The following is a 24,671-nucleotide window of genomic DNA, read 5'->3' as shown; positions in this document are numbered from 1 at the left end:
GTGTGTGTGTGAGAGCCGTGTATGTGTGCGTGTTTTCAGCAGTATCCAATTCATCAGCCTATAGAGTGTTACTGTATTCTATGTTTCAGTGCTCAGATCTGTTACGTTTTCAGCACCAGGCCGCCGGTTCGACTCCTGTGGAGCAGGAAGGCCCGCCGGCTGGTTGCATCATGTAGAGTAACGCTGGCCAGCGTGTTGCTCCAATCACTGGGGTTTCATCATTCATTGCCTCTAGAAAAACAAAAGCGGTGCAGTGCAGCACCGCGTGCCAAGACACATTGATTCATGATATGATTTCCATCATCGTGCACAATGTTTCTTTTTATTCTGCAGAAGGCTCAAAGCGAGAGCTTTTCCTCTTTCGTTCATTTGATGGGTACAGTGATCTCTGACATGCACACACCCTCCTGTCCTCCAAGCTGCTGTTGCCAGGACATCTTTACAAGGCAGATTCCATTTTTTTCTGGCATTTGTTCATCTTAAAGGTGCAGGATGAAGAAATGTATAAAACGTTAAAAAAGTAACTAACACTATCAAGAGAATGTGGAAAAAAAGACATCTGTGTAGTGTTGCAGAGATATCTACTGAAGTTAGCATGCTAACCAGCTAGCCCCGGCCTGTACTTTTTCATAATACCACTCTAAGATCCCAGTCTGGACTGCTAGCTGCACGGCTAACTGAGCTGACTAGCTAACAGCATCTACAGTTAGCAGCAGTTAGCGGTTACTCTGGTAACATGCTGCCCCCCATTTGTATGAATTTGAGAGGACACCAATTCTTACATGTAGCACCTTTAAACCTGCAGTCGGTTAATCTAGCAGTCGATCACAAGGAATCTACTTGCCAACTATTTTATGATAATCGATTAATCGTTTTTCAAGCAAAAATGTCAAACATTTGCTGATTCCACCTCCTTAAATGTGAGGATTTGCTGCTTTTCTTTGTCATTTATGATAGTGAATGTAGTGTTGACGGGTTTTTGACTGTTGATTGGACAAAAGAAGCAATTTAAAAATGACACTTTGGACTCTGGTAAACTGATTAGCATAATTCACAATTCTTTGACATTTTATAGACCAAAAGATGATGAAAATGAAAATAAATAAATAATATGCAGATTAGTGGAAATTAATCATAAGATGATTGCAGCCCCAGTTTACCTCACCTTACCAGTGCTACATAACAAATAAGCACAAATGTTGCCTGAAAGACATCCACAACATGTTCTGAAGTGAACCAAGATCTCTCAAATCCCAGTATCAGTTTCAAAGTGTGGATGCACTCCCCTGAAAGTTAACCCCGAGATAATGGTTTGTGCGTGTGATAGAAAAGCTTCATTCCTGCCTCTCAGCGCAGGGGAAGAGTTTCCGTGGCTGGGATCAGAGCAGAGATGTGGATGGAGACTGAGAGTCTCCCGTCGTTGGGGAGTTCTGTCAAACACTCGTAAAAACCATCCCCGCTTCACATACACCGCCGTCGCCATGGCAATAGTTCCAGCGTTTCTTTTTTTTCTTTCAAACAGGGGGCCAATTGCAGTATTACACATATGGGAGAGGAGGAGCGGAGGCTGTGTGCACAAGGAGGAGTTATGTGAGGGCGGGGGTGTCAGTATACCGTGTACAGTGAATGTATTGTAACGTGCATCTGTTGTCAAGTGCTTTTAAATTATATTTTCGTATGTAACGTGGAGACCGAAGTTTCCTTTTTGTATGGGGGGACGACAGGTTCTGAGCAGAGTAACTTGTAAATGATGTCAAACTGTCTTTCTATATAAAAGAGAAGCTGCTTAAATGTAAACAGGAAATGACTGAAAAAAAAAAGAAAAATAAAGTAAAAAGCTCTGCAGCTCTGACTTGTGTTATTTCTTCCCTTCTCCGCCCAAATAAAGACTGTATAGCTGAATGCATTTAGACAAGCTTACTTTATTCATAAAGATCTTTGCAGTACACACCGTCCTGACATTCTCACATGAAAAGGGCTGCATTGGACACATGACACACACACATTTGCCTTGTGATTACTGGGCATGTGCAATTTTTAAAGCCTGAATACAACACTGTCAGGGGTCACTTTGTAATGACGGAAAATAGACAAGCAGTGGAGCCCTGTGGACACACACATAGAAATGACACTCACTCGTGATGTGGACCTGCACACAAAGCAATGACTTTCTCTTCACAAGTCTAGTTTTAAAACGTGGAAGTACATAACAATAAAAGTGTCTGTTACTTTAGTGTCCTGCAGTCTTATTTGCCCAGCTTCTTACCGTCATCCTGTCATCACTAAAACATGAGGGAAGTTACAATGAGGGGGGGAGGCAGGGTCACGACAGTAACTCACAGGTCTCTCCACAACTTATACTCATTTTTCATATGTACAGTACATTCAGAATAAAGCCTTATTTAGTGCAGATACATGAAAACGTAGTGCTGTTTTTTGTTTCAACCATCTGACGTCTTTGCAAAACATCATCATACGTACAGTTGGACTGTAGTTTGGGAGAAATCGCTTCCCATTCAAGTCAAAAAAATCTCCACCGCCGCCACCTTTCTTCGATCATATATACACACTTTTTAAGACATCGCATATTAAGATTTCGCTCTTCATTTACACTTAAAAAAATCTTTTTCTCATCTCTTCTGCCTTTCCATGCTCTTTGAATCATGGGGGGGGATTAAAAGATGTAGATGTGTTGGCTGCTTTATCACAAGAAAATCCTACTTGTAAAGAAATATTCAGGGTTGTTAAAGAAAAGAGACATTAAATGTTTTCCCTTCAAATCCCTGGTTCCAGGGTCCTGCAATTTTTAACTGTTTTGAACAAAGAATAAATGCATGCACTACTAATGGTGCTTCTTGCCTGTTGAAGCAGAAGGATGAGCATGAAAATGATACAAAAACGGAAAGGACCATGGCACTATTCCAGAGTGTTAATGATCCTTTTACACATTGTGTATTAAGGTGAAATCTACCCTACTTCATAAACACCTTGGTGGAGTCACCGCCAAAGGATGAACTTCCTTTCAAAAGTGGACTACATTCTTTCTAACCTTTGTTAAGATTGCGAAAAAGTGCTCATGATTGTATATTAATAAGACGACTTAACCGAACCCCGATCAAAACGAACTAATAGCTGACGACACACATTTACCCATACAGCATATCTCGGTTCGCCCTCTGCGTCCTTCACTCGATCTGGTCGAAGTTGAGCACGTGGCCGTCGAAGTGCGTGAGGACGTGCCTCTCGAAGAGCTGCTGCTGGCAGTTTAGGGGGAACTGCTCGGAGCAGACGGGGCACACCTTCCAGTGGCTCTCCACGTGCTGCTCGAAGCTGCGCTGCTCGAAGTGCGGCGGGAAGATCACCTCGCATAACGGGCAGCGCTTGTGAACGCTGTCGGTCCTGGAGAAAGAAAAGGAGGGGATAAAGACAGGTGAAACAGGGTAGATATAAAATATATTTCCCTTCTTTTGTTACTATCAATCCAGGACTTCTATTCTTTTTTATGTTAAAAATAAAGAAGATCTTAACACTTACTGTGTCTGGGTCAGCACATACCTGGAGTCAAAGCAGAAGCTGCCCCTGGATTCACTACGTCTACTGGCCTGATGATCACAGGGTGGCTGAGCCCCGTCAGCAGCCTAGGAAACACAACACAAACACAAATAAAAGGATGGAAAGTGATGACCATCTATTCACTCAAAGAGCTGTATGCAGGCACAAACAAAACCTCCAAAGATTTTACTAAAAAGGGAGAAAATCGGTTGAAAGGGGTAAGATACGGGTGAGTGGGAACGTGTTATGTTTCCATTTAAAGAACAATGTCACTCTTCAGTTTACTCCCACGCAACCAAAGATATAATCTGACAGACACAAACTGATCTTAGGTCTGTCCCTTTTGCAAAATCTCCCCTAATTACTCTCCAAGCCCTTGTTATCCTCGTCTCTCTTGAGCTCTGAGGGAGTGACGTTAATTAGAGCTTTATGCAAATTAGTTCAAAGCTTCATCTTTTAAGGGCAAGCTACTAATTCCCTTCATGCAGCGAGGACGAGCACTCCAGAGACGGAGAGGGATTACAGTGACAGCAATTCTTTGGATGCTAAAAATGCAAAGAGCAGGTGGGAAAGGCAAACGCTGGGATCACAGCTCGTCATTTCTCTTGCTTTAAAATGTGGATTAAGACCAATATGAGAATTTCCAAACATACTGCTGTACTGAGATAAAACTGATGCAGTGATGACTACTGTTATACTTAGCAAAGAACTTGAGAAAAACGCTAATTTGTTTGTAAGCTCTTACATTTTGTGGCTCCTGCGGTGGATGCTCAGTGCTCTCAGGGGGTGTCGTGGTGCGGGAGGGCTGGATGCGGACCACCTCTCGGTCCCAGCCTGGTGCCCCTGGGCCGGGACTCGGGGGCGTGATTGGGGGTGCACAGGGAGGGGCACAGGGTGGGGCCTCAGGCGGAGGACGGGACATGTGCTCAGGAGATAGCGCAACATCCACCCGGTCTAGAAGGACAGTAAGGCATGGAAGTGATGGAACAGCAGCTAATATAAACTTCCGTATTTTTCAGCCTGGAACCTATTTTCCCATGTTTTTGTGTCTATGTGGCTAATGGGGACAGCACATTTAGCAAGACCTCTGCAGCAAGCAGCCGCAAACGAGCTGCAAAGACATTTCAGACAGTCAACGTCGAGGTAGCATTTGCCACTGACAGGTTTGGATTGTTTTTTAAGTGTCTGGGAACATTATGAAAAGGATTCAGAGGTAGACCTGTTTCTTAAAGAATAAGATCCATTTTGTTTAACCAGACACAGCTGCTGTTGCTCTCGCCAAAGCCACCAGACTCCATTTGCAGAAACAGTAATTTTATCATCGTAAAAAAACACACTCCGTTAAAACTTGACAGAAAAACAAAATTAAACTCACCAAAACCGTCTCGGTTCGTCTTTCCAATGTTCCAACAATCACCAACTCTGGTTTGGTCAAAATAAACCCTTAATTCATTGTGTTAGACTGGAAAATATCGAGGGAGAGTCTGAGCCTGTCAGTGGCAAAAACAAGTACCTAAAGTCGACATACTGTACTTTGACAGTCCACAATTGCCTGCAGGGATTAGATTAAAAAACAGGAAAATAGTATACAGGTTGAAAAATTTCAACATCACCCTTTAAGGAGAACAAACCGATGCAGAGGAAGGAATAATTCATCAGTGTTTTAATCCCTCCCACCTCTTGTGGTGTCAGTGGAGTAGGGATTCCCGTACTGCAGTTCGGCAGGCCTCTGTGGCACCAGCGGCGGAGGAGAGGGGTCCTGGGGGTACGGCAGTGGGTAGCGCAGCACCATCGGCTGCCTCATCTCAGCACACTGAACCCCGGCTTCCTGCTCCCTCTGCCTGGACACAAAGCGCTGCAGCTCCTGGAGGGGGAGACCAGACCCACCCCTGAGTGTCGCGGTACCTCAGAGGTATAAACTACATAAAGCCCTTTTCCATTCATTTATCCATTACAACAGGGCTACCTGATTGAAGGTGTGTCTTTAACTGATGACGCGATTGCCTCATACATCTTGCACACACACTTTCCATATCCTCATATGTTCTTACAAAAGATACACTTCAGCTTTAAATTTTCACACTCAACATATTTGTCATTATTTTCTTTATTTCAGATTGATGTCTACCTCTATATAGGCTGTAATTACTTTGTTTTCCAAGAGAAAGGGACTGATGAGAATAGCTGTGTTAAAGGAAGAAAGTCAGCCAGTGTTTCCATGCCACAGTTCCACTGTTGGAACCAGTATTTTCAGCTCAGAGTTAAGTTTCCCTCTACATTGTTCCTGCCCTTTGTGATTATATCTGAAGCAAGAGCATTAGTACCCTACTCATTACTGTAATGGGTGTCAGACTCTGGCTCCCTCTGCTCTGGCTTCGCTGATGGAGGCACTCGCCCTCTCCCTCTTTTTACCTCCCTCCTTCCTCTCGCTACCCCCCCCCACCCGACCTCCTCTTTTGATGACTTCATTAGTGCGATGCTATCAGGTTTAACATTTAAACCAGGGTTGGGAAGGTGAAACAGACACGTCGCTTGGCATTTGCACTGTCTAATGGCACTGTACCGATGGGCGACAGAAGCAAGTATAGATGTATTAATTAGCGGGTGGTGGGGAGTATGGAGAAGGGTAGGAATGGCTACAGAAAGAGTTCAAACGCTGCACTGAGGCGCTCATAATTGAATGTGAAGATATTGCCATGGACTTCAATAGGGAGCCTACATTATCTACATTTCTACCATCAGAAGCTATAAGTTGAGATGCAAATTTCTGTCTTTAAAACCAGATGGCTTTTCTTAAATAAAAACTATATCCTTAACTCACATTTATTGTAAAAACCTGCACGGTTTCAATTGTGCAGAGCTAATAAATCAATAGCGTTCACTCGGCGCTGCTGCTTTACCTCCTGTAGCTGCTCCTTGTCTCTGAGGGCCTGAGCCAGGTTGCGTTTCAGCTCCGTCACCTCGCTGGCTCGCTCCGCCATCTGCACCTACAGACGTGCATGGAAAGGAAAAGAAACACACAGTGACATCAGGGCACAATTATGACAATGCACCCTGGAATTACTGTCTGTACAATAAATGACATTCATATCAATAATCAAATTCACAATCTGAAAAGGAGGCATGTCAGTAACTATGTCCCTTCCTGGAGCGTAATGGGGTGAAACCAAGCCCGAGCTGCATCCATTTTTTTCATTATTGATTAAAGATATCATATGTAACATTTGCGCATTAAGATGGCTAAAAGAGACTATTATATATTATAAGCCAAAGATATTCTCTTTACAATGATGCACAACAGAGAAAACCTGCAAATTCTCACACTGAAGTAACTGGATACATAGATTATTTTGTCTTTCTGGTAGAGGTAGACAGATTATCGCCCCAGGCCAATTATCGGGGCTGATATTCAGCATTTGTCCGATTACCGGTAAAAGTCATTTTAAAAATATGCTACTGTGGCTCTGGTGCAGCATCACAATTAATAGTTTATAAACACTGAATAATCTAATTCTGAAGTATATAGTAACAAAATCTATCAAATAAATGTGGTAGTCCACAATGCAAAAATATTCAGTTTATTGTCAAAGAGGAGTAATGAACCAGAATATATTCACATTTAAGCAGCTGGAATCAGAGAATTTGGTCTTTTTTTCCTAAAAATTACTCAAACAGATTAATTAATTATCAAAATATTTGGCAATTAATTTGATAGTTGACAACTAACGATTAGCCGTTGCAGAATGTCTCTAGAATGTCAGAAAAAGCTGAAATATGCCCATCACTTTCACAAGGCGTCTTCTTCAGATGTCTTGTTTTCCGGCCGACAGTACAAAACCAAAGACATTTCATTTTCTTTCATGTTGCCGATTATTGTTTTTGTCAAATGATTAATGAATTAATAAACTCATTGTTTCAACTCATAACATAACTAAAATAACTCACTATAGCCTCACTCTTGCATTCTTTTCCCTGCTTGGATTGGATTTTCACGAAGACGCAGACGAAGACGAAGACGAAGACGAATATCACTAAGCATACACACAGGCAAGCAAGTGAACATAATATTTGGTCAGTTGAGTTTTATTTAAGCTGGAGCGGTGTCAAATGTGTGGTGCTTACTGTAAAACACACAGCGAAAGCCACAGAACCAGGGCAGGCTGGAGGAGCGCTGCAGTCTGGAGTGGAGCGGGGGATCGTAGTAAATCTCTGACTCTCTAACAGGACTGACCCTGTGGGAGAGTTTACATGACTAGTTGCCTGCTCTTCTCTCATTTCATCCCATTACAAAGGTTCCAAATCCCCTCCTCTCTCGGTTTTTCTTTCTGCTTCATGTCTGTCTGTCTATTCTGCTTTCTTCCCTCATAAATTCTCCTCCCGTCACTCTCTTTCATCTCCTTTTGTCCTCTCTCGCTCTCCCCTCTTTCATAAATTTACGGCGCAGCATTAGAGGGTTAAGTTCAGGTGAAAGGATTCTGCAACGGTGTATTTCTGTGCCCACCGCTCCCCTCCCACTCCTCTCTCCCTGTCTATTCCCCTCCCTGCTCCATCCTCTGGGTGGCTGATGTAAACAGCCGTAAAGCATGGCGTTCTGCGGCTGCCTCTCTTGTCAGTCTCCCGGGCCATTAAGAGCGGCTCGGGGGCCGGGGCACTCGCCTCAGACAGGAGACTCTATCAAAGACAGGGGAGAGCCTTATTTACAGCGCAGATAAACACACACTCACTCACGGAGATTAAAAGCCGGTAGGAACTTTGGCGGACTTTCGCACGCAAAATGCAACAGACCCAGAAAGACGCACATACCACACACATTGGCTCATGTGTGGCACGGATACGCTGGTTGTGTGAGCACGCATGGAGTAACCCGGTAACTCTGGTACAGTACATGCATGCTCAAGTAAACATTGGGAACATTCACTGCTCTGTGATCAACTGCTATACTCAGTACCTTCAAACAGCAACAGTACCTCTTTTTCAACAGATTTATCTCATTGTTTTTCTGCTTTGTTATAATTATTTGTACCATGTTATAACACGTATTTAACACTGATTTGCTATTTAACTGATTGAGTGATTTATTGCTGGTTCCAGCCATCAAATGCCAGGACATTGGTGGAAAGTAACTAAGGACATTTACTTCAGTAGTGTACTTAACTACAATTTTGATGTCATTTACTTGAGTAGTTCCATTTTCAGCTACTTTATACATAAATAATATGTATATAAATATTTTACTTTTTGTTCTACTAATTTTATCTGACAGTTACTAGTAGCTTTACAAATCTGGGGCAACTGCTGGGCAACAAGAGAGAGGGAGATTGATGGGACCCACTGTCCTCCCTTGCCACACCCCCACTGGGTGCCCTAGTAGTCCTGCTGTACAACCAGAGGGAGGGAGGGATTGCTACTGGCTGCTGTATTGTTTTGCAACTGTACATAATCCAATCATTCATTGCCAAAGACAGGAATTATTTTACAATAGAAGGAAAGCAGAAGTAACGCAAGTAAAAACAAATTGTATATGAATAATAAATGATGTACACATCTGATTTATTGATAAAAGACACTGTTCACGTCGTCTTTTTCTTTGTTTTTTTTAATATCGTGATAAATATCGTATTGTGGATTATTTATTGTGATGATATCGTACCGTGAGTTTTTGGTATCTCTACATCCCTACCGGACAATATAGAACATGATCATGAGCCATTCAGCCACCTAACCAGTTTTAATACAATACAATACTTTTTGTTGCCAATACTTTTGCACTTTTGCTTACGTATATTTTTAAATGCAGGACTTCTATTTGTAAGAGAGTATGATAGTGATACTGTTACCTTAACTCTGAATATCTTCCACCACTGGGATTTGCTGCATTTTCTCTGTTATGTCTTATTGTAAATGTAATATCTTTGGTTTTTACACAGCTGTTTGGACATGATAACCTTTTTGAAGATGGCACCCTGAGTTTTGGAGAATTAGCATTTCTTGTGTCTGTTTTGTGACATATTATGGACTAAATGGACTACTTCAAAATAAAAAAATGGAAGTGAATCAATAATGGAAATAATTAGAAGTCAAAGCCCTAATTTTGTATACACTGTTCATAAACATATGTCCTGACAGTGATTGCCACTGTATACCTTTCACGACAAAGTGCATCTATAAATGGAGTCAGAGGGACAAAATAACCTGTTGTGTAAGAAAAAGCTCCAAAACAAGTCCATTATGGTTGGATTACAGCCTAACCACTTAATTCAATACACTGGATTTTTTGTGTGTATGTAATTACACTCAGTGATGGAAAATATCAAAATTAAATGGAGTGGAAAATTGACTTGTGAAATGGGAGAATGGGGATTACAGAACAATCTGATGCACTAAAAGCGTCTGAGAGTTTTGCAATAAGGATAATAAGGAAAATTAATTTGTGCGAAAGGTTTCCTCTCACACTGTAGCATACAGTACGTGTAGATTTAACCTATAATCACTATGAAAATGCTGTGCTGCACTAGGGGTACAGTCACATTTCCAGCCTTTCTGTGTAAGTGTGTCTCTTACTCTGAACCGCTCCTCCTCATCAGCCAGCCGCTGTTTGAGCGTCTCGTTGATCGCACACTGCTCCCTCCATTTCTCCTCCATCATGGCCAGCTCCTCCTCTACCGAGCGAGTCTGTTCCTTCTCTGCCTCCCCCATGCTCCTCCCCTCCACAGCATCCTTCTCCTCCTCGACACCCTCTTTCCCTGACATTTCCTCCTCACTGTCCTCTCGGGCGCTCTGCCCCTCATTCTCCACCTCAACCCAGCTCGTCATCCTGAGGCTCTCCTCCGGCAGGCTGTCCTTCTTCTCCTCCGTCTCTTTGTCTTCTCTCTGTCTGTCCTCTCCTTGGTTTGCTTCTACCTCTGCCTCCACCTCGGCCCTCTCCTTCTCTGTCTGCCTCTCTTCTTTCTCTGTGCTGATGTATAAATCGGCATGTGTGGATTCCCTGTTATTTAGTTCTGGAGTGATTGTCATCTCGGCGGCTTCTTGTAGGACTGCAGCGGCTATATTCCCTGTAGAGTAAGATTAGAGCACATAACATTACATGGTGAGCAGGACGGTCTTTGATTCAGGTAGTGACACTCAAAATCATAGGTTGTGTAATCACTATCCGTCACCAGGGCTCATCTACTTCTGCTTTGATTTACTTCCGACACTTCAAAGAAAGATCTTTGCTTATTTATCACCTTGTGGTTTTAAGATGTGCATGTTGGCATGTCTCGGTGATAAGCAACACTGACAGCAAAGAAAGAGATTTGTTCAGTCAAGTGAAAGTGAGTCACAACATTTACTGTTAATGATATCATGCGACTGCAAGGCGTCACTGTCAACTGACGATACTGTTAGCAGAATTTCTTGTATTTCTACCTTTTCAATTGCATGATGCAATGTTTATCATTACACAACTGTTTTAAATGGGCTCAACTGTTTTTGAAAATATGTAAGTACAGTTAACTTATGAGCATAACAACTTAACTACGTTGGTATACTTTTGCACTTGAATGTGTGTGTACCTGCTGTTGGTGACTCTGGACTCGGGGTCAGTGGCTCCTGTGTTGTCTCGGTGGATGCATTTCTCTTTGGCTCCTGCAGAAAGAAACAATGTATCAACAGCATGTAATTTCTATTGGGTCTGGCATAAATTGCCACGTGTGTAATATTTCTTTTTATGAGTTTTACTACGCAGTACTTACCCCCTGTGACTCAGTTGTGTTTAGTTTGGCCACCTGCCTGCGGAGGCGCTGACACTCCCGGTACTTCTCCTTGTAGTGCTCAGCCGCCATGTGAAGACGCAGCTTCAGCTCCTCCACCTCTCTCTGCAGCTCGGCCTCAGCCTCTGACACCACCAAAATGCTAGGTGTCACCTCCCCACTGGTCCCAACACCCTGAGACAGAAGGAGAGCGAATTTTGAATATTAATGTGAAAATTCCCTCAAGAAAATCCTGTTTCCATAGCTTACTTCAGAATTCCCACAGCATAGAAAATTAAAGACACAGATTCAGAATAAGGAGGTCGGACACTGACCACTTCCTTCTGTGCAGAGCTCCTCATCCGGTCTAGCTGGCTCTCCATGCGCTGGCACTCGGCCTGAGCATCGGCCAGACTGGCACGGAGCTTGTCGGCTTCTAAGCGGGCACGGTACAGCTCAGTCATCGTGTGGTCGCGGGCGCTGGCTGAGTCACGGAGCTCCGAGGCCAGCAGAGAGGCCTGCTGCCGGGACGCCTGGAGCTGCTCCTCTGCCTGACGGAGGAGCTCACGCACACGGGCCAGCTCTGCCTGAAGACAGAGAGGGAAATGATATGAATAGATGAACTGATTTCACCAAACAGACAGATTGAGAAACTTTTTTTACTTGTGTTTCAATCAACCACTACTACCTTGTCAGCCTTGTGTGTCAGCAGCTCTTTCTCCAGGCTGTCCCGCTGGGCAACGCAGGCCCTGAGCCTATCCAGCTCCTCCTGGAACTGGGCGATGGTCACCTCCCGGTTCAGCTCCACTGCCTTCAGCATCTGCAGCTCTGCACTCAGCTTAGTGTTCTCCAGCTCGGTGCTGCGAAGGTGGGCCTACACCCATGAGACAGCAAATAAAAAGAGAAAAAAAGCAAAAATGAGAAGAAAGACACACAGGCTTTGATGATCAGAATGCACCTTTTCATTTTTCCACCCTTAAGAGCTTTTCCCCACCTTGTAGAGGTCTCTCTCATCCTTCTCGTTCTTCAGCTGGCTCTCCAGGCTGTCTCTCTCTGCTGTCAGCTTCTTCAGGCGGTCACGCAGACTGTGACATAAAGTGATGAAAATGCAGCTTCCTTCTTCAAACATATTTATCAACATTATTATATTAGCCTGATTCTGTTTAGTAACTAAGTCAGAAGACCTTTATAATTAAATTAATTATACTAATAAAAGAGGGAGAGACAAGCCAATAAAGAAATTCACGATAATATCTGTGGAATAAATATCCCCTTTGTTAAGCTTATATTGAATTTGTACAGCGTCAGGGAGAAGCTGACTCAATTTAATCCTTATTTTTGAGTCCATGGTATATGCTTTGCATTATGTTGTCCACCCAGTGCAGACGAGCGGAATGAAGATGTTGAGGAACCAGAAGGCAGACAACTCCTCCGCAACAGCAGTTATTTTAACAATCATGTCCTTACAGAAATGGATGACTCTGGATGATTGATGCTCACGTGTCCACATGCACCACTCACCAATCGAGCTCCGTCTCCTTCTGCAGGCCTCTCTGGGTGACTCCCAGCAGGTCCTCCTCCAGCTGGCGGACCCGGTCCGTGGCCTCCGTCAGCCTCCTCCTCACCTCCTCCCTCTCCTCCGACAGGCCCTGCGATGAGCGCAGCAGATCCTGTGGGACAGAGAAGCAGCTGTGGATCGCGGTGACAGGCGTGATAGCCAATCACAGCCGCTGAATAAGCGGGCTGAGCTCGGAAGAGGAGAAAGAGTGCTGGACAAAGTCAGGAGCTTATGTAATACTCATGATTTATCACGGATGGGAAGATTTAATGGGATGTGTGATGGTCATGTTCACATATGCTCTTTGCATTTGTTTTTTATGTTTTATCCACATTGTATTTATCATGTATGTACATTGCCATTTTTTATGTACACCATTATTAAACCAAAGCAGTCTACTTCTTCAACAGCTGTAATGAAGGTTGATGATTTTGTATTGTTTTTTACAGACTTGACAAAATACTCAAAAGAACAAATACCCAATAAATGACTTCATGACAGTACTTAAAGTAGATGTTATTCATTTCTTCCACCACCAGACTAATACTGAGAACTTTTCCACATTCCCTGGACAATATTTTTGACAATTCCTGCACATACAGCACAACTCACACTGTAAATCCTGTTTTTGTTATTATTGTTTCTGTTACTATTACAATTACTTACCTTATTTCTTTACACTCATGTTGTCTATTAATGCTGTTTACAGGCACGCCAAGGCAGATTCCTTGTACATTAAAACATACTTTGCATCAAACAATACTCTGATTCTGATTTTTGTTGAAACCGTTTAGGATTTGCAGAATAATGCATACATTTGTGTAAATAGTGTATGATTTGTAGCTTCTAAATTTTGTTTAATTCATTTTTCATTTAGAATCATTTTAAATGGCTCATTTCTCTGTTTCCTGCCTCTACAGCCTGTTTCTAGCGCAGCTGTAACGTGTGAATTTTCCCTCTGGCGATCAGTAAAGTCTTATCTCATCAATAACAAACACCAGTTACAAATTATGACTCCTGTGAGCCTTTTGATGGATGCAAAACACAAACAGCACCTGAAGTTACTGAAATGTTCAAATCGTTGAGCGAACAGTAATGGTATGTTGTGAATGCATGCAGGAATAACCCGTCTAGTATATGTGAAGTCCTGCAAACAAATTCCTGCTAGCGCCCAACAGATCGTATAAGGTCTGTTTCCTCCATGTGGTTGGCCTGCGAAAGAAAAATGCCATGTTTGAACTTGCTGCTAATCAGCAGCGAGGGACATTAAATCATCCACAGCTAATATTGGTTGTGACAGAACAACATACCTCTACACACACCCTTCTTTCTATTTGTAGAGCGCACACTCACTCACTCACTCACTCACTCACTCAAGCACATGACAGCTACAGAAAGACGGACCCATAGGTCCACATTCAAGGACATATGAAGACAGACAGACAGCAGAGTACAGCAATGAATCAGACTGAATGAATCAGTGCACATGCACACACCAATGCATACTCCGGCCTGTCTCCCTCTGGGCTTGGCTCTGCGCAGATTACTGTATGATTTTTACGGCTGGTGTTCGGGAAGCACTTTAGCAGTGCATAAAGACCTTATAAAAAGTGTAGTCGTAAAATTAGCAGCCACAAAATATGTACTTATGTTTTCATGTTAAACTGGAGATATTTTCATCAGCCGGGCAGGGACTGACGCACCTATTGTAACTGCTCCTCTAAGAGAGACACACACCTACTCACACAAGTCATATATCTGCAGATGGACATGCCTGCTGAATGAAAAGCAGCACGGTAATAACAGTGTGTGAGTGCGTATTACCAGGTAATTTATGGCGATTTTGTCCTTCATAAAAGAAAAAGGAAAAAAAGAAAAAAGCAGAGCAGCGGACTAACTCAAAGCAGCCTGCTCTTACTCTGAGCCAAGACCGCAGAGCTGCACTAGGGGGCGATAAGAGACTGGATTCCAACCCACCAACCTCTTGGCAAGTTACACCTCTCCCCCCCTCTCTGAACTCATTGAGATTCCTTCTCATTGAGTTGACTGTTTGTAGGCATGTGCGCCAAGTTACTTCTTATCAAATGAGCAACTCATAAAACAATGAAATCCAAAATGTGACTCATCCTGGTGAATGAGTGAATCAGCAGGAAAGAGAGCCAAAAAAGCTGATGAAATAACAAAAAAGATTTCATTCTGATCATGTAAATAATAATGAATGTATTTTGTTTACCTTGCTTTAGCAAAATAACTCTTGAGAGGGAGAAAGAGAGAGACAGACAGACGGACGGAGGAGAAAATAGACAGTGAGAAAGCAGTGGCCACTGAATCGCGTGACTGAGTGGTGTTTGTCCCTGAGGCTGGGCAGGGCTCTTTTTTCAGGCAGGCGGTTTTTGCGGACTACCCTCCTCTCATTCCACACACAGACTAAAAGGGTTTGCGAGCGGGTGGCATAATGAGTGTGTTTGTGTGCGCGCTTGTGCATGTGTGAATGCACATTAGAGGGGGGCCCTGTGGTGTGGAACCTGAATGTGAATGTAGGAGCGAAGGGGGGGAGGCGAGTTTGTGTGCGCGTACAAGCGTGTGTGTGTGTTTGTGTGTTTGACGTCATGTTTGTTCACTCTGTGGTCGCGATGGCATCGTCCCTGACGCCAGATGCCCGAGAAAACTGTGTCCCAATTCCGTTCAGGCCCACTGAGCCAGGTCGTTAAAGAGGGAGAGAAAGACTGGCATGCACTGACACACACACACACACACACACACACACACACACACACACACGCTGCGACTCTTTGTGTGTCTCTCAAACATAGTCACAGATTATTCATAAATTCGGCCCTTTGAAGTTTTCAGACCTGTGATCAATGGCGAGGAACTGGCTCCGCACACACATGCAAATAGAAACTGTTTATGTACAAACACACCCCCAGACATTTGCCTACAAATACACAGAAACTCATCTTAACTTTTCAACTTTTTTCTGTTAACTGCAAAGTACATTTTTTCATAATTTGCTGAATTACTGAAGAATATATGTATATATATATATATATATATATATATATATATATATTTGTTTTACTTCTTTTGGATTAATAACAATTTACTTTTGTCATTTTTCAATCTATTTTGGAGATGATGAGGACTTGGAAGGGCTGGGACAAAGTTCCAACAGCTGTACATCTCAATTTTGCTTAGCTTTTGATTACTAAGACTAAACCTTTATTTAATTAAATCAATGTATTCACAAACTTCATCTACTTCCTGGTGTCACTCTCTCTAACCTGGTTGTGTGTTCGCAGCAGGCAGCACGTCTCCCTCTCCTGCTCCCTCTCTCTAGCCAGCCGTTTCTGCTCCTCCTGCAGCTGCTGCTTCTCCTCCTGGAGGAGACGCATGGCCTTCATCAGCTCCCTGCGCTCCTGCTGCGCCTCCTCCACATGCTGCCGGCACAGAGGTAAGTATTGGTTAGAAACACAGAAAAGTAGAGAATTTTTTGGTCATATCTCTCCATTAAGTGTATCCAAAGTCTCATATAAAATTCAATTTGAGTTGTATGATATGTGTGTGTTGGTCAGAGGTCACAGTTGGGTACAGAACAGAGCCTCTGGATCTGGTTTGCTATAGGAACCTTTCATGAGGGCCCAAGAACCAAAAAGATGGAAAACTAAACAAGAAATATCTTCATCTGGCGGGGCGTACCTCTAGCAGGCCAGTTTTGGTGGTGACGACCAGTATGTCAGAGTTGCTGTCGTCCTCGGTAACAGTCAGCAGCTCGTCGGTGGGTGTGGCTGACCTGAACTGGAAGGGCGTGCTGGCACCTCGAATGTCACCAGCATGCGTGACATAACAAAACTGGTAGAACTCTCCATCAGATTTCGGAACATAATAACCTGCAAAGAGATAAGAATGTGTGTTTGTGCGTTTGTGAAGCACCATTGGGTAGTATTTGAAGTAGGTCTGGCCAAAACATTTCTACAATATATTGACAATTATTATGCTTCAAAATGGAAAAAAGGTAGCACTCTTAAAGTGGAAACTAGTGTTTCCAAGGGCGCATTATTGCTGCCGTTGTTACCATCAAGATAACTATATGGTTTTCTTTTTCTTCAGTGTAGTAACTACCAACAACACACAACAAAACATGGATTTATTCATTCGTTTAGTCGTTAATTAAGATATGAAAGCCTGACTGGCCCAGTCAGCCCTTTCCCAGGAAATTTTGTGCCCGGTGGCAGACAAAATTGTATAGTGAAAGCGAAGTTTATGGGGAACCAATACAATGCCAGTAGTGTCATTCTTCAATTGCCATTACAAGGGTCAACATGTATTAATTTGTCATTCTACAACAGAATGTTGTACATGGAAATGTAAGTGGTAGTCCCTTTATGCTACATAAGAAAAAATATTTTTGATGGTTGAGGAGAGTGAGGATGAGTTAAGGAGTTTCACCGCTTTGTTTTTCAAAAAACAACATTCAATATTTGCATAGATGTCACATCATTTGTCACATGGTAATAAATCAAACAGCCCAAAGCCAAACTGTGAGACCTCACTAGAGCACATCATTCACATGTTAGGTCTGGGTCTCTGGGACGACCGAGGAGTAAGTGCAGAACATCCGGCAGCCAACCGGTTTTACTGACTACTGACACACCACAGCACGCTCTCATATTTTCACTGTGTAATATCTGACCGTTCCAGGCCCAGTAAAACCAGTTTGCAGGCCCTCAACCTGTAAGTGTGTGTGTGTGTATGTGTGTGGTTTGAGAGGTGCTCAGGTCCCAGGCCGCCGTTTGCGGTTGTGTTCCCTTATTAAATAAAAGTGCTGGTTTTTATACGCGCCGTAAAATGGAGGAGTTACTTTGGAATACCCTGGGCCTGTAGAGTGGTTTACGTGGCCCTGTGTGTGCATGTGTGAGAGTATGCGAGGTTGTGTGTGTGAGTGTGCGTACCTTGAAACACCACAGTCCTGTGCACAGTACTTCCTGGTTCATAGTTTTCAGGCATAGGAGACCAAAGGAAGGTGTAGTAATCTCTGGCTGTGCTCCAACCCACCTGAAGACATAACCCACAACGAAATGTTGATCCACGACAAAAAATAGTGCCCAACTGGACAGTGTAAAGTAAGATGTTTCATGGAAAAAACATCATGAATTTCACATTTCCCTTTGCATTAACGTAAATTGTTTATAACCAGATGACATTTTACTCTTCTTCTTAATCCCGGAGTTTTAGAAACACGCTTAATGAAGAAAAGCTGGAGGATTACATACATGTTCAAGGCAAGAATGGAAACATTTAAACCATGCCCCCTCATTCTTCCGCACACCTCCTCTTCCTCCTCTCTGCTTCCCCTCAGTTCCTGCCCCTTTCGGGCTCACACAAAAGAGGGGCAGCGAAGGTGTGAGAATGGGGTGGGGAGGGCACGGGTGTATGTGGCTTTGCGTGCGTGCGTGCACACATGCACACATGCGCAGACTCGTGAGACGGCCGAGAACGACCCACGAGGAAACGAGAAGACGGGGGGGAAAAAATGAGGGAAGAAAAGGTGAAAATTTTACACGAAATGGCAAGGGAGATGTAATTCCATGGATTTCATGTGTTGTTAGGTGACAGATGATGAAAGGGTGTAGTGAACATCATAACTCAGGTCCAGCGTCGTAAATCTGTCGCACACAACCGCACGCTCACGCACATACACACACCTCGTTTTAACTCACATGTGCCATACATGTTTGTGATGTTGCATAACTGCACTTCAGCTGCGGAGAACTCAACCACCTGTGGGACTTTTTTACATTTTAAAAACGGAGAAAAAGCGGGCGCAAGAGAAAGTGTCTCGCTTGGACAGCTGCCACATAGTAATCATATTATATTACATGTTTAGACAGTTGGTTGACTGAGCTATACTGAAAATTATAGGATGCACCAGACACTGGGAGGGGCTACGAACGTTTGTTGAATTTTAAATGAGCCATAACTTTCAACGATTAAATGATAACATGTCTGTAAATTTTTACCATGTTCACATAAAACTGTTTCTGCAGTTAAATATTTGAATAAACAATGATCAAATTGAAAGTTAGCTGAATTTGAGAAAGAAAAGATCAAGAAGAATCAAGAAAAATATAAGAATAGGCTGATAACGCATTTGGAAGCAACAGTAAATCAAATGAGCTACTCAAAACATTTGTCAAAGTGTATGTTTTGATAATGCTGTTGCACGATACATAATTGTAGTGTTTGCCTTATCAACCCATTACGTTGAGTATAATGCTATTCCAAACAAATGGGAGGTGTCAGCATGAAAACCCAGGCCAAGAACATTCTTTCCACATCCAGCAGCATCTCAGTGTGAGAGGTACGGCTGCGATGGCCTCCTGCCAAGTTGTGCTTGTGCTCACGTGTGTTTGCTTAAGACAGAAAAGACATAAATTATTTTGCTAATTGCAGAGTGAAGTTGACTGACATTTGGTTAGGTATGGTGTGGCATTCCAGCACGGTAGTGATGTTATAAAATAATCACAGGCAAGGCAGCTATCAATCATTCAGCCAAGGTGTGAGGGAACAGCATGATGACACGTTAATTATACACTCACACAACGGGTTTCTCCCTGCTGCCTCAACAAACATGCCACAACCAAAAAACCTCCACGGGGCTTTTTTAGGGAGTTGTGTGCGTGTGTGCATGTGTCCGCCATCAAACGCAAACCAAACCAAGCTTTCAGTGGACAAACAAAGGAAATCAACAGAGCAGTTTACTGGTAATATGTGGAAAACAAAGAAAACTTGTCTAGCTTGATAGTGTATACTCTGTTGATGTTTACTGTGTATACACTGCATGCAAGCACTGTATGAGTGCACTACCATCTATGAGCAAGTTTGTTGTATCAGTATTCCTAATAATGGACTATGAACATTTTCAGCCACTAGGGGGTGTCTGTGCACAACTCAAATGAGCAGTGCCTGCCTGTGCAGTCTGAGTCATCCTCATAGCGAGTCAGCTCTGTTGCTCAGTTTCTCTCTGAGACAGGTAACGCCTATAGATGTACGGTAAGGTAAGCGGGGGAAAATGCTCTCTCCCTGAGTCATCTCTGCACAAAGGTTTTGCCTCCGGGAGGCAAAAAGACTCGCATGACAGAAGAGTAACATTCTCATCAACGTGTTGAACGTCAGTGTTCAGTGGGAGAGTCAAATCTAATAAATTATTTTTATTGACACACCAACCTGTTGATTTTGACATTACCATCACCGAGCAGCCTGACAAACTTCAAGCCAAAACATAGATTGATTAGATGATTATTATTTGTAAAGCAAACATAAATACTGAGCTCTTGAATTATACCCCACAGACAAAAAAATCATGAAATGAATGATGTTTTCTGATAAAATATATACATATAAGGCTGCAAAGATTAACTGATTAATGGATTAGCCGATTGAAAGAAAGGTAATCACCAACTGTTTTGAAAATCAATTAATCACTTAATTAATCACATTTTTCAAGCAAAAATGTCAAACATTCACTCATTACAGCTTGTTAAATGTAAGGATTTGCTGCCAGTCTTTTTTCATTTATTAAATCAAATGAAGAGCCTTTGGATGGTTGATTGGACAAAAGAAACAATTTGAACACATCACTTTGAGCTTTAGGAAATTCTGATAAGCCATTTGCAATTGTTTGTCATTTTATAGACTAAACAATTAATCATAAAAATAATCAGCAGATTAACAGATAATTAAAATAACTGTTAGTTGCAGCCCTTTATATACATATTACCATGATTTTGCCAGAGATAAAGATCTCTATGACAACAAAAAAGACAGACAAGTACGTCAAAAGAAGCACAGTCTGCTTGTTCCCTGACATTAAGCACCAACCATCAAACAGGTTTCATTAGCGCGGATTACAACAATTAAATTTTCCAATTGACTTTTTTCCACATAAACCCAGCGTCTTTATTCCTTTTTAATTGAGCTGGTGGATTTGAAGTCACTTCTTAAACAACAATAAAATGTTTGTCTTTTGACTTTACGAGACATTAAGTTTCCTCGTTCACATTTCCTGTTAATTACGTGTGAGATTTGATGGCCTTGATAAAAGAGCGGAGCGGAGGTTGGTTAGCAGGAAGCAGAGAAAAGACTGATGGAAAGACAGAGGGCAACGAACAAGTGAAGTGGGGGGGAAAGAGGTCCTAATAAGAATCAGAGTGGTTCGTAAAGAGCACCAAATGTTTGCCCCCCAGCGAGACCTACTGCAACCAGCCCACCATGTACACTCTTCCTCTTTCTGCATGCAGAGCAACCACACCAAAGCTTGTGGTGAGGCATTAGGCATGTAGGGAAGAGATGAACCATTAGTGTCAAGGCGGAAGTATGTGTTAATGTGCCAACTGCAAACCTATGGCCAATTAATAAAACCCTAACACATAATCCATGTTACAAACACTTATGTAATGGGCTGGGAATATTTCCAATCTATAATTATCTCTTAGTAACAAAAGTGATTCAGATTAATAAAAGTCTGGTCCTTCATTGATCGTGCTGGACGATGTCTTTGAAGCCACTGTGCTGTGCGTGACCTACCTTGAAGATGCCCACCCAGTCTTTCGGGTGGGGAGCGATGTAAGGGGTCAGGGTGTAGCGACACTCCAGGGGTGCCTGGGGCAGGAAACTCTTCCCCACATTCTGGAAGATGACGTGGGCAAAGTTGGACGTTTCCATGATGCTGACACTGCTGCCCGGTGACGAGTCCACCACCTGGAACGACGACATTGTTTCCTGTTGGTCACTTCATTTGTCTGTAAGACAAAGGAGATGGATCAACATAAAAGTTCAGTATCACAAACACGCACAGCAGAAAGACCAATTGCGTAAAAAATATTAAAAAAGCAGGCTTCCAATAGCAAAGTCGGTAGAGTTTCTATATGTTCTCTGAAAATGTATATGGATTAAGTAAAGACCAAGTAGAGAAGGGGAACATGTATGCATGTGACAGCATTCATCAACCTCCAGGGGGGTACTCCTATTTAAAAACAAGGCTCTAAGGTCTAAGGTGTTGTAAAGCCCTCTGAGGCAACTGACCTAAAATAGATCCATCAACCTGAAGCCGATCATATTACTGTGTATCTTGTAATCTGCATTGTTACTGTACAAAGAAAACTTGTTTCACAGCTTTGCCTTTTAAGATAGTGCTCTCACTCAAGCAAGAGGTGCACTGTCCTTATATGCCACCAGGCCTGGGGAGAAGCGCTATGTTAGAGATGATTGATGAGCTTTGTGAAGTGCTGCAAAACAGATGAGTACTTAGATGACTCTGAATTCAAGAATTTAACTTCTAAGGGAGTATTTTTGGTTTTGTTCTTTTATCAAAAAAGGGAAGGACTTTACTTGTGAAAGTCAACTGACTATTCATAATGACAAAGAATAATTCCAGGTTTCTCCCTACCAACTAAGTTTTTTATGGCACCACCACCTGAGCAAAATGAATGTAAAATCAATGTGGAGAGCATCAAAACTAAATGGAAGATACCCTGTGCACAACACTGCTTTTCTTCTGGGTGTAACTAGCACTGGGCAAACCACAGTGGACCAATAAAGTCATTATTTCATTCGCACCAGGATACGACTGACACTATTTGATTACCACTTACATTGAAAACAACATGCAGTGAACTACATGTTTTGCATGTTGCTTCATCAAATTCGCTCTGTACTTAATTGCCAACAGGTGTTTCTTTAAATAATCAGCAGAGAATCCAGTAAAGACGCATTCAACAACAGGCAATAGCCACCACAATTCCACTGTACAAAACTACAAACGTACATTATTTCGTATTTTACATAAGATGAGGTCCCCAATTTAAAAAAAAAAAATCAAAACTAACTAGATGACTTTTCCCAGATCTAATGGATGTAGTTAGTCCCAAGTAGACTCCTTCAGTAAGTTATCATTAACCTTTTTCATGTGTTATTTATCTGCTCTAGTTTTTTAAATGTTTTCTATACAGAAATAACAATGGTTAAAAATGGTGTGCAATTTCATATTACTATTAAAAAAGGTAACATTTTCTTGGTTTCTTCCACAGACCTAAGGAAAACACGGAGCTCAGCTTGTGACAACAGTGGTATTATGTGGCTCTTGTGGCTCTGGAGGAGCTTTGTCAAGTCAGAGTGACCAGGCAGCGACGATGTTGGGAATGCTGCTTTATAGGACATAAAATATCCAGTGTGTTTGGAGCCTGGCACATACTAGAGACTAAAAGGCTGCAGCATCACTTGCAAGTCATCCAGTGTTGTGAAAATGTAGTACTAAATAGCTAGAGTACCCCTTTCAGTAAAGGATATTCTTCACCAAATTGAGATTGGCCACATTATCATGATTATGTTTGGTACAGATACCAACAAATGTCACATCGTCATGACGTGAATCATACTGTAACATCTGTCAAAATAATCACAGTATGATGTTTTTTACCTGCCACAGTTGACATACTTAGATGCAGGTACTAAGCGGGTTCTAATACTATCATAATAAATAGATATTTTATAGATAATTGATAAATAGATAAACCACTAAACAAATCACCAGACTACTAAATGCCTCCAGTGGTCTTATACTTCAAAGCTTTAAAGTGCATTTATCTGTGGCACAGTGAACCAGTCCTCCATGACACCACCACACCTCTGTGACTTGTCAGCTTACAGCAAGGCATCTGACTTTTCAGACCACAAACTGAGCCTTTAACGTTGTCAGGAGTATAGAAAGAGCATTTGTGAGTGTGTGTAGCTTCTTGCTATTGATTCAATCTCCCTGCATCACTGTCATGCATTCATATAATCCTGGCTGAGAGTAAAGCTAACACAACACACCCTCCTGCCCTAAACTACCATGTAGACCAATGCTGGACTCCTCAGTGAGACAAGTGAAAGTGAAAGTGACCAAGTCACAGCTGATGCTCGATTCAGCTAACCAGCTAACACAACATCGTCTGTACACAGCGACCAACACTTAGCATGCGTATCACCAAATAGCTAACACACCGCTACGTCGTATACTACCACCCCAGTTAGCCAGAGGATAATCTTATTTACGGTGGCTAGGCAGCTAACATTAGCTCGTGAACAGGCCATGTCGTGTCAAGTCACTGGCTAGCTAAACATTATTCCAGTCGGTCAGCTAGCTGAGACAAGACACGGACATTACAGGTGTTAGTTTAGCTTGAAATTAAAAGAGTACCCTTTTCTTATGAATTCCACTTGCGAAAAAACGTGAATTTCTGCCGGACAGGTCGATGTTTTTGCCACTGTCCCCGTTGTTGTCAAAGCTCTGACGATGATGCGTCTTCCTGAAGGAGCAAATGATGCTGAACTTCCGGGATGCTGAGCAGCACCAGTGATGCTGAGGAGGATGCTGAGGGGGGAGCAAGCAGTTGTTTTTATTGCTGGAGGAAACTCTATTAATTACTTAAGCTACTTAAATCAGTTTACCAATACAATTCCCTTGCTTTATAGATGTGTATCCCTCCCTGCTGATTTAAAACAACATAGCACGGTTGTTGTGAAGAGCTTTTGCAGTCAGTAACTGTATACAATTCACTGCAAAACAAAATGCATACTGTACAGTTATTTTTATTCTGGTCAAATATATAAATGTTACGTTTTTTGTTCCTTTAGAGTGAATACTGTACTCACAGAAGCGGCTAAAGGGCATTAAGTAAAAGCACAGGAAGTTCCGCCTTTGCCTCGTTCCCATTGGCTGCGAGAACTCACGGAGGGCTGCGATTGGCGGAAATCACAGGCAATCATAACAGTTCCGTTTGGCTTTCCTG

The 24,671-nt window shown here is 42.5% G+C and overlaps 1 protein-coding gene across 2 annotated transcripts; it reads right to left on the bottom strand.

Annotated features, from left to right (window-relative positions):
- Positions 1-1,902: 1,902 nt before the first annotated feature.
- Positions 1,903-24,215, bottom strand: tax1bp1a (Tax1 (human T-cell leukemia virus type I) binding protein 1a). Of its 2 annotated transcripts, none has more exons than XM_084379163.1 (17): positions 24,080-24,215; positions 21,427-21,641; positions 17,793-17,895; positions 16,540-16,730; positions 16,125-16,280; positions 12,804-12,952; positions 12,277-12,367; positions 11,971-12,156; positions 11,618-11,869; positions 11,286-11,477; positions 11,106-11,178; positions 10,114-10,604; positions 6,453-6,539; positions 5,230-5,416; positions 4,298-4,506; positions 3,535-3,638; positions 1,903-3,399 (listed from the first exon to the last, which is right to left on the bottom strand). In XM_084379163.1, exons 2-17 carry the CDS (start codon positions 21,613-21,615, stop codon positions 3,186-3,188), a joined length of 2,874 nt encoding a protein of 957 aa, XP_084235289.1. In that variant the 5' UTR covers positions 21,616-21,641; positions 24,080-24,215; the 3' UTR covers positions 1,903-3,185. The 2 variants fall into 2 exon arrangements, with proteins under 2 accessions (XP_084235289.1, XP_084235290.1); XM_084379164.1 differs by having other exon boundaries at positions 3,556-3,638; positions 24,080-24,214.
- Between the last annotated feature and the right edge of the window lie 456 nt (positions 24,216-24,671).

The sequence above is a fragment of the Pagrus pagrus genome (genome assembly GCF_965226575.1).
Source record: "Pagrus pagrus genome assembly, chromosome: 17".
Lineage (NCBI taxonomy): Eukaryota > Metazoa > Chordata > Actinopteri > Spariformes > Sparidae > Pagrus > Pagrus pagrus.
The sequence above is the reverse complement of the archived record's forward strand: the minus strand, read 5'-3'. Positions and strand labels throughout refer to the sequence as shown.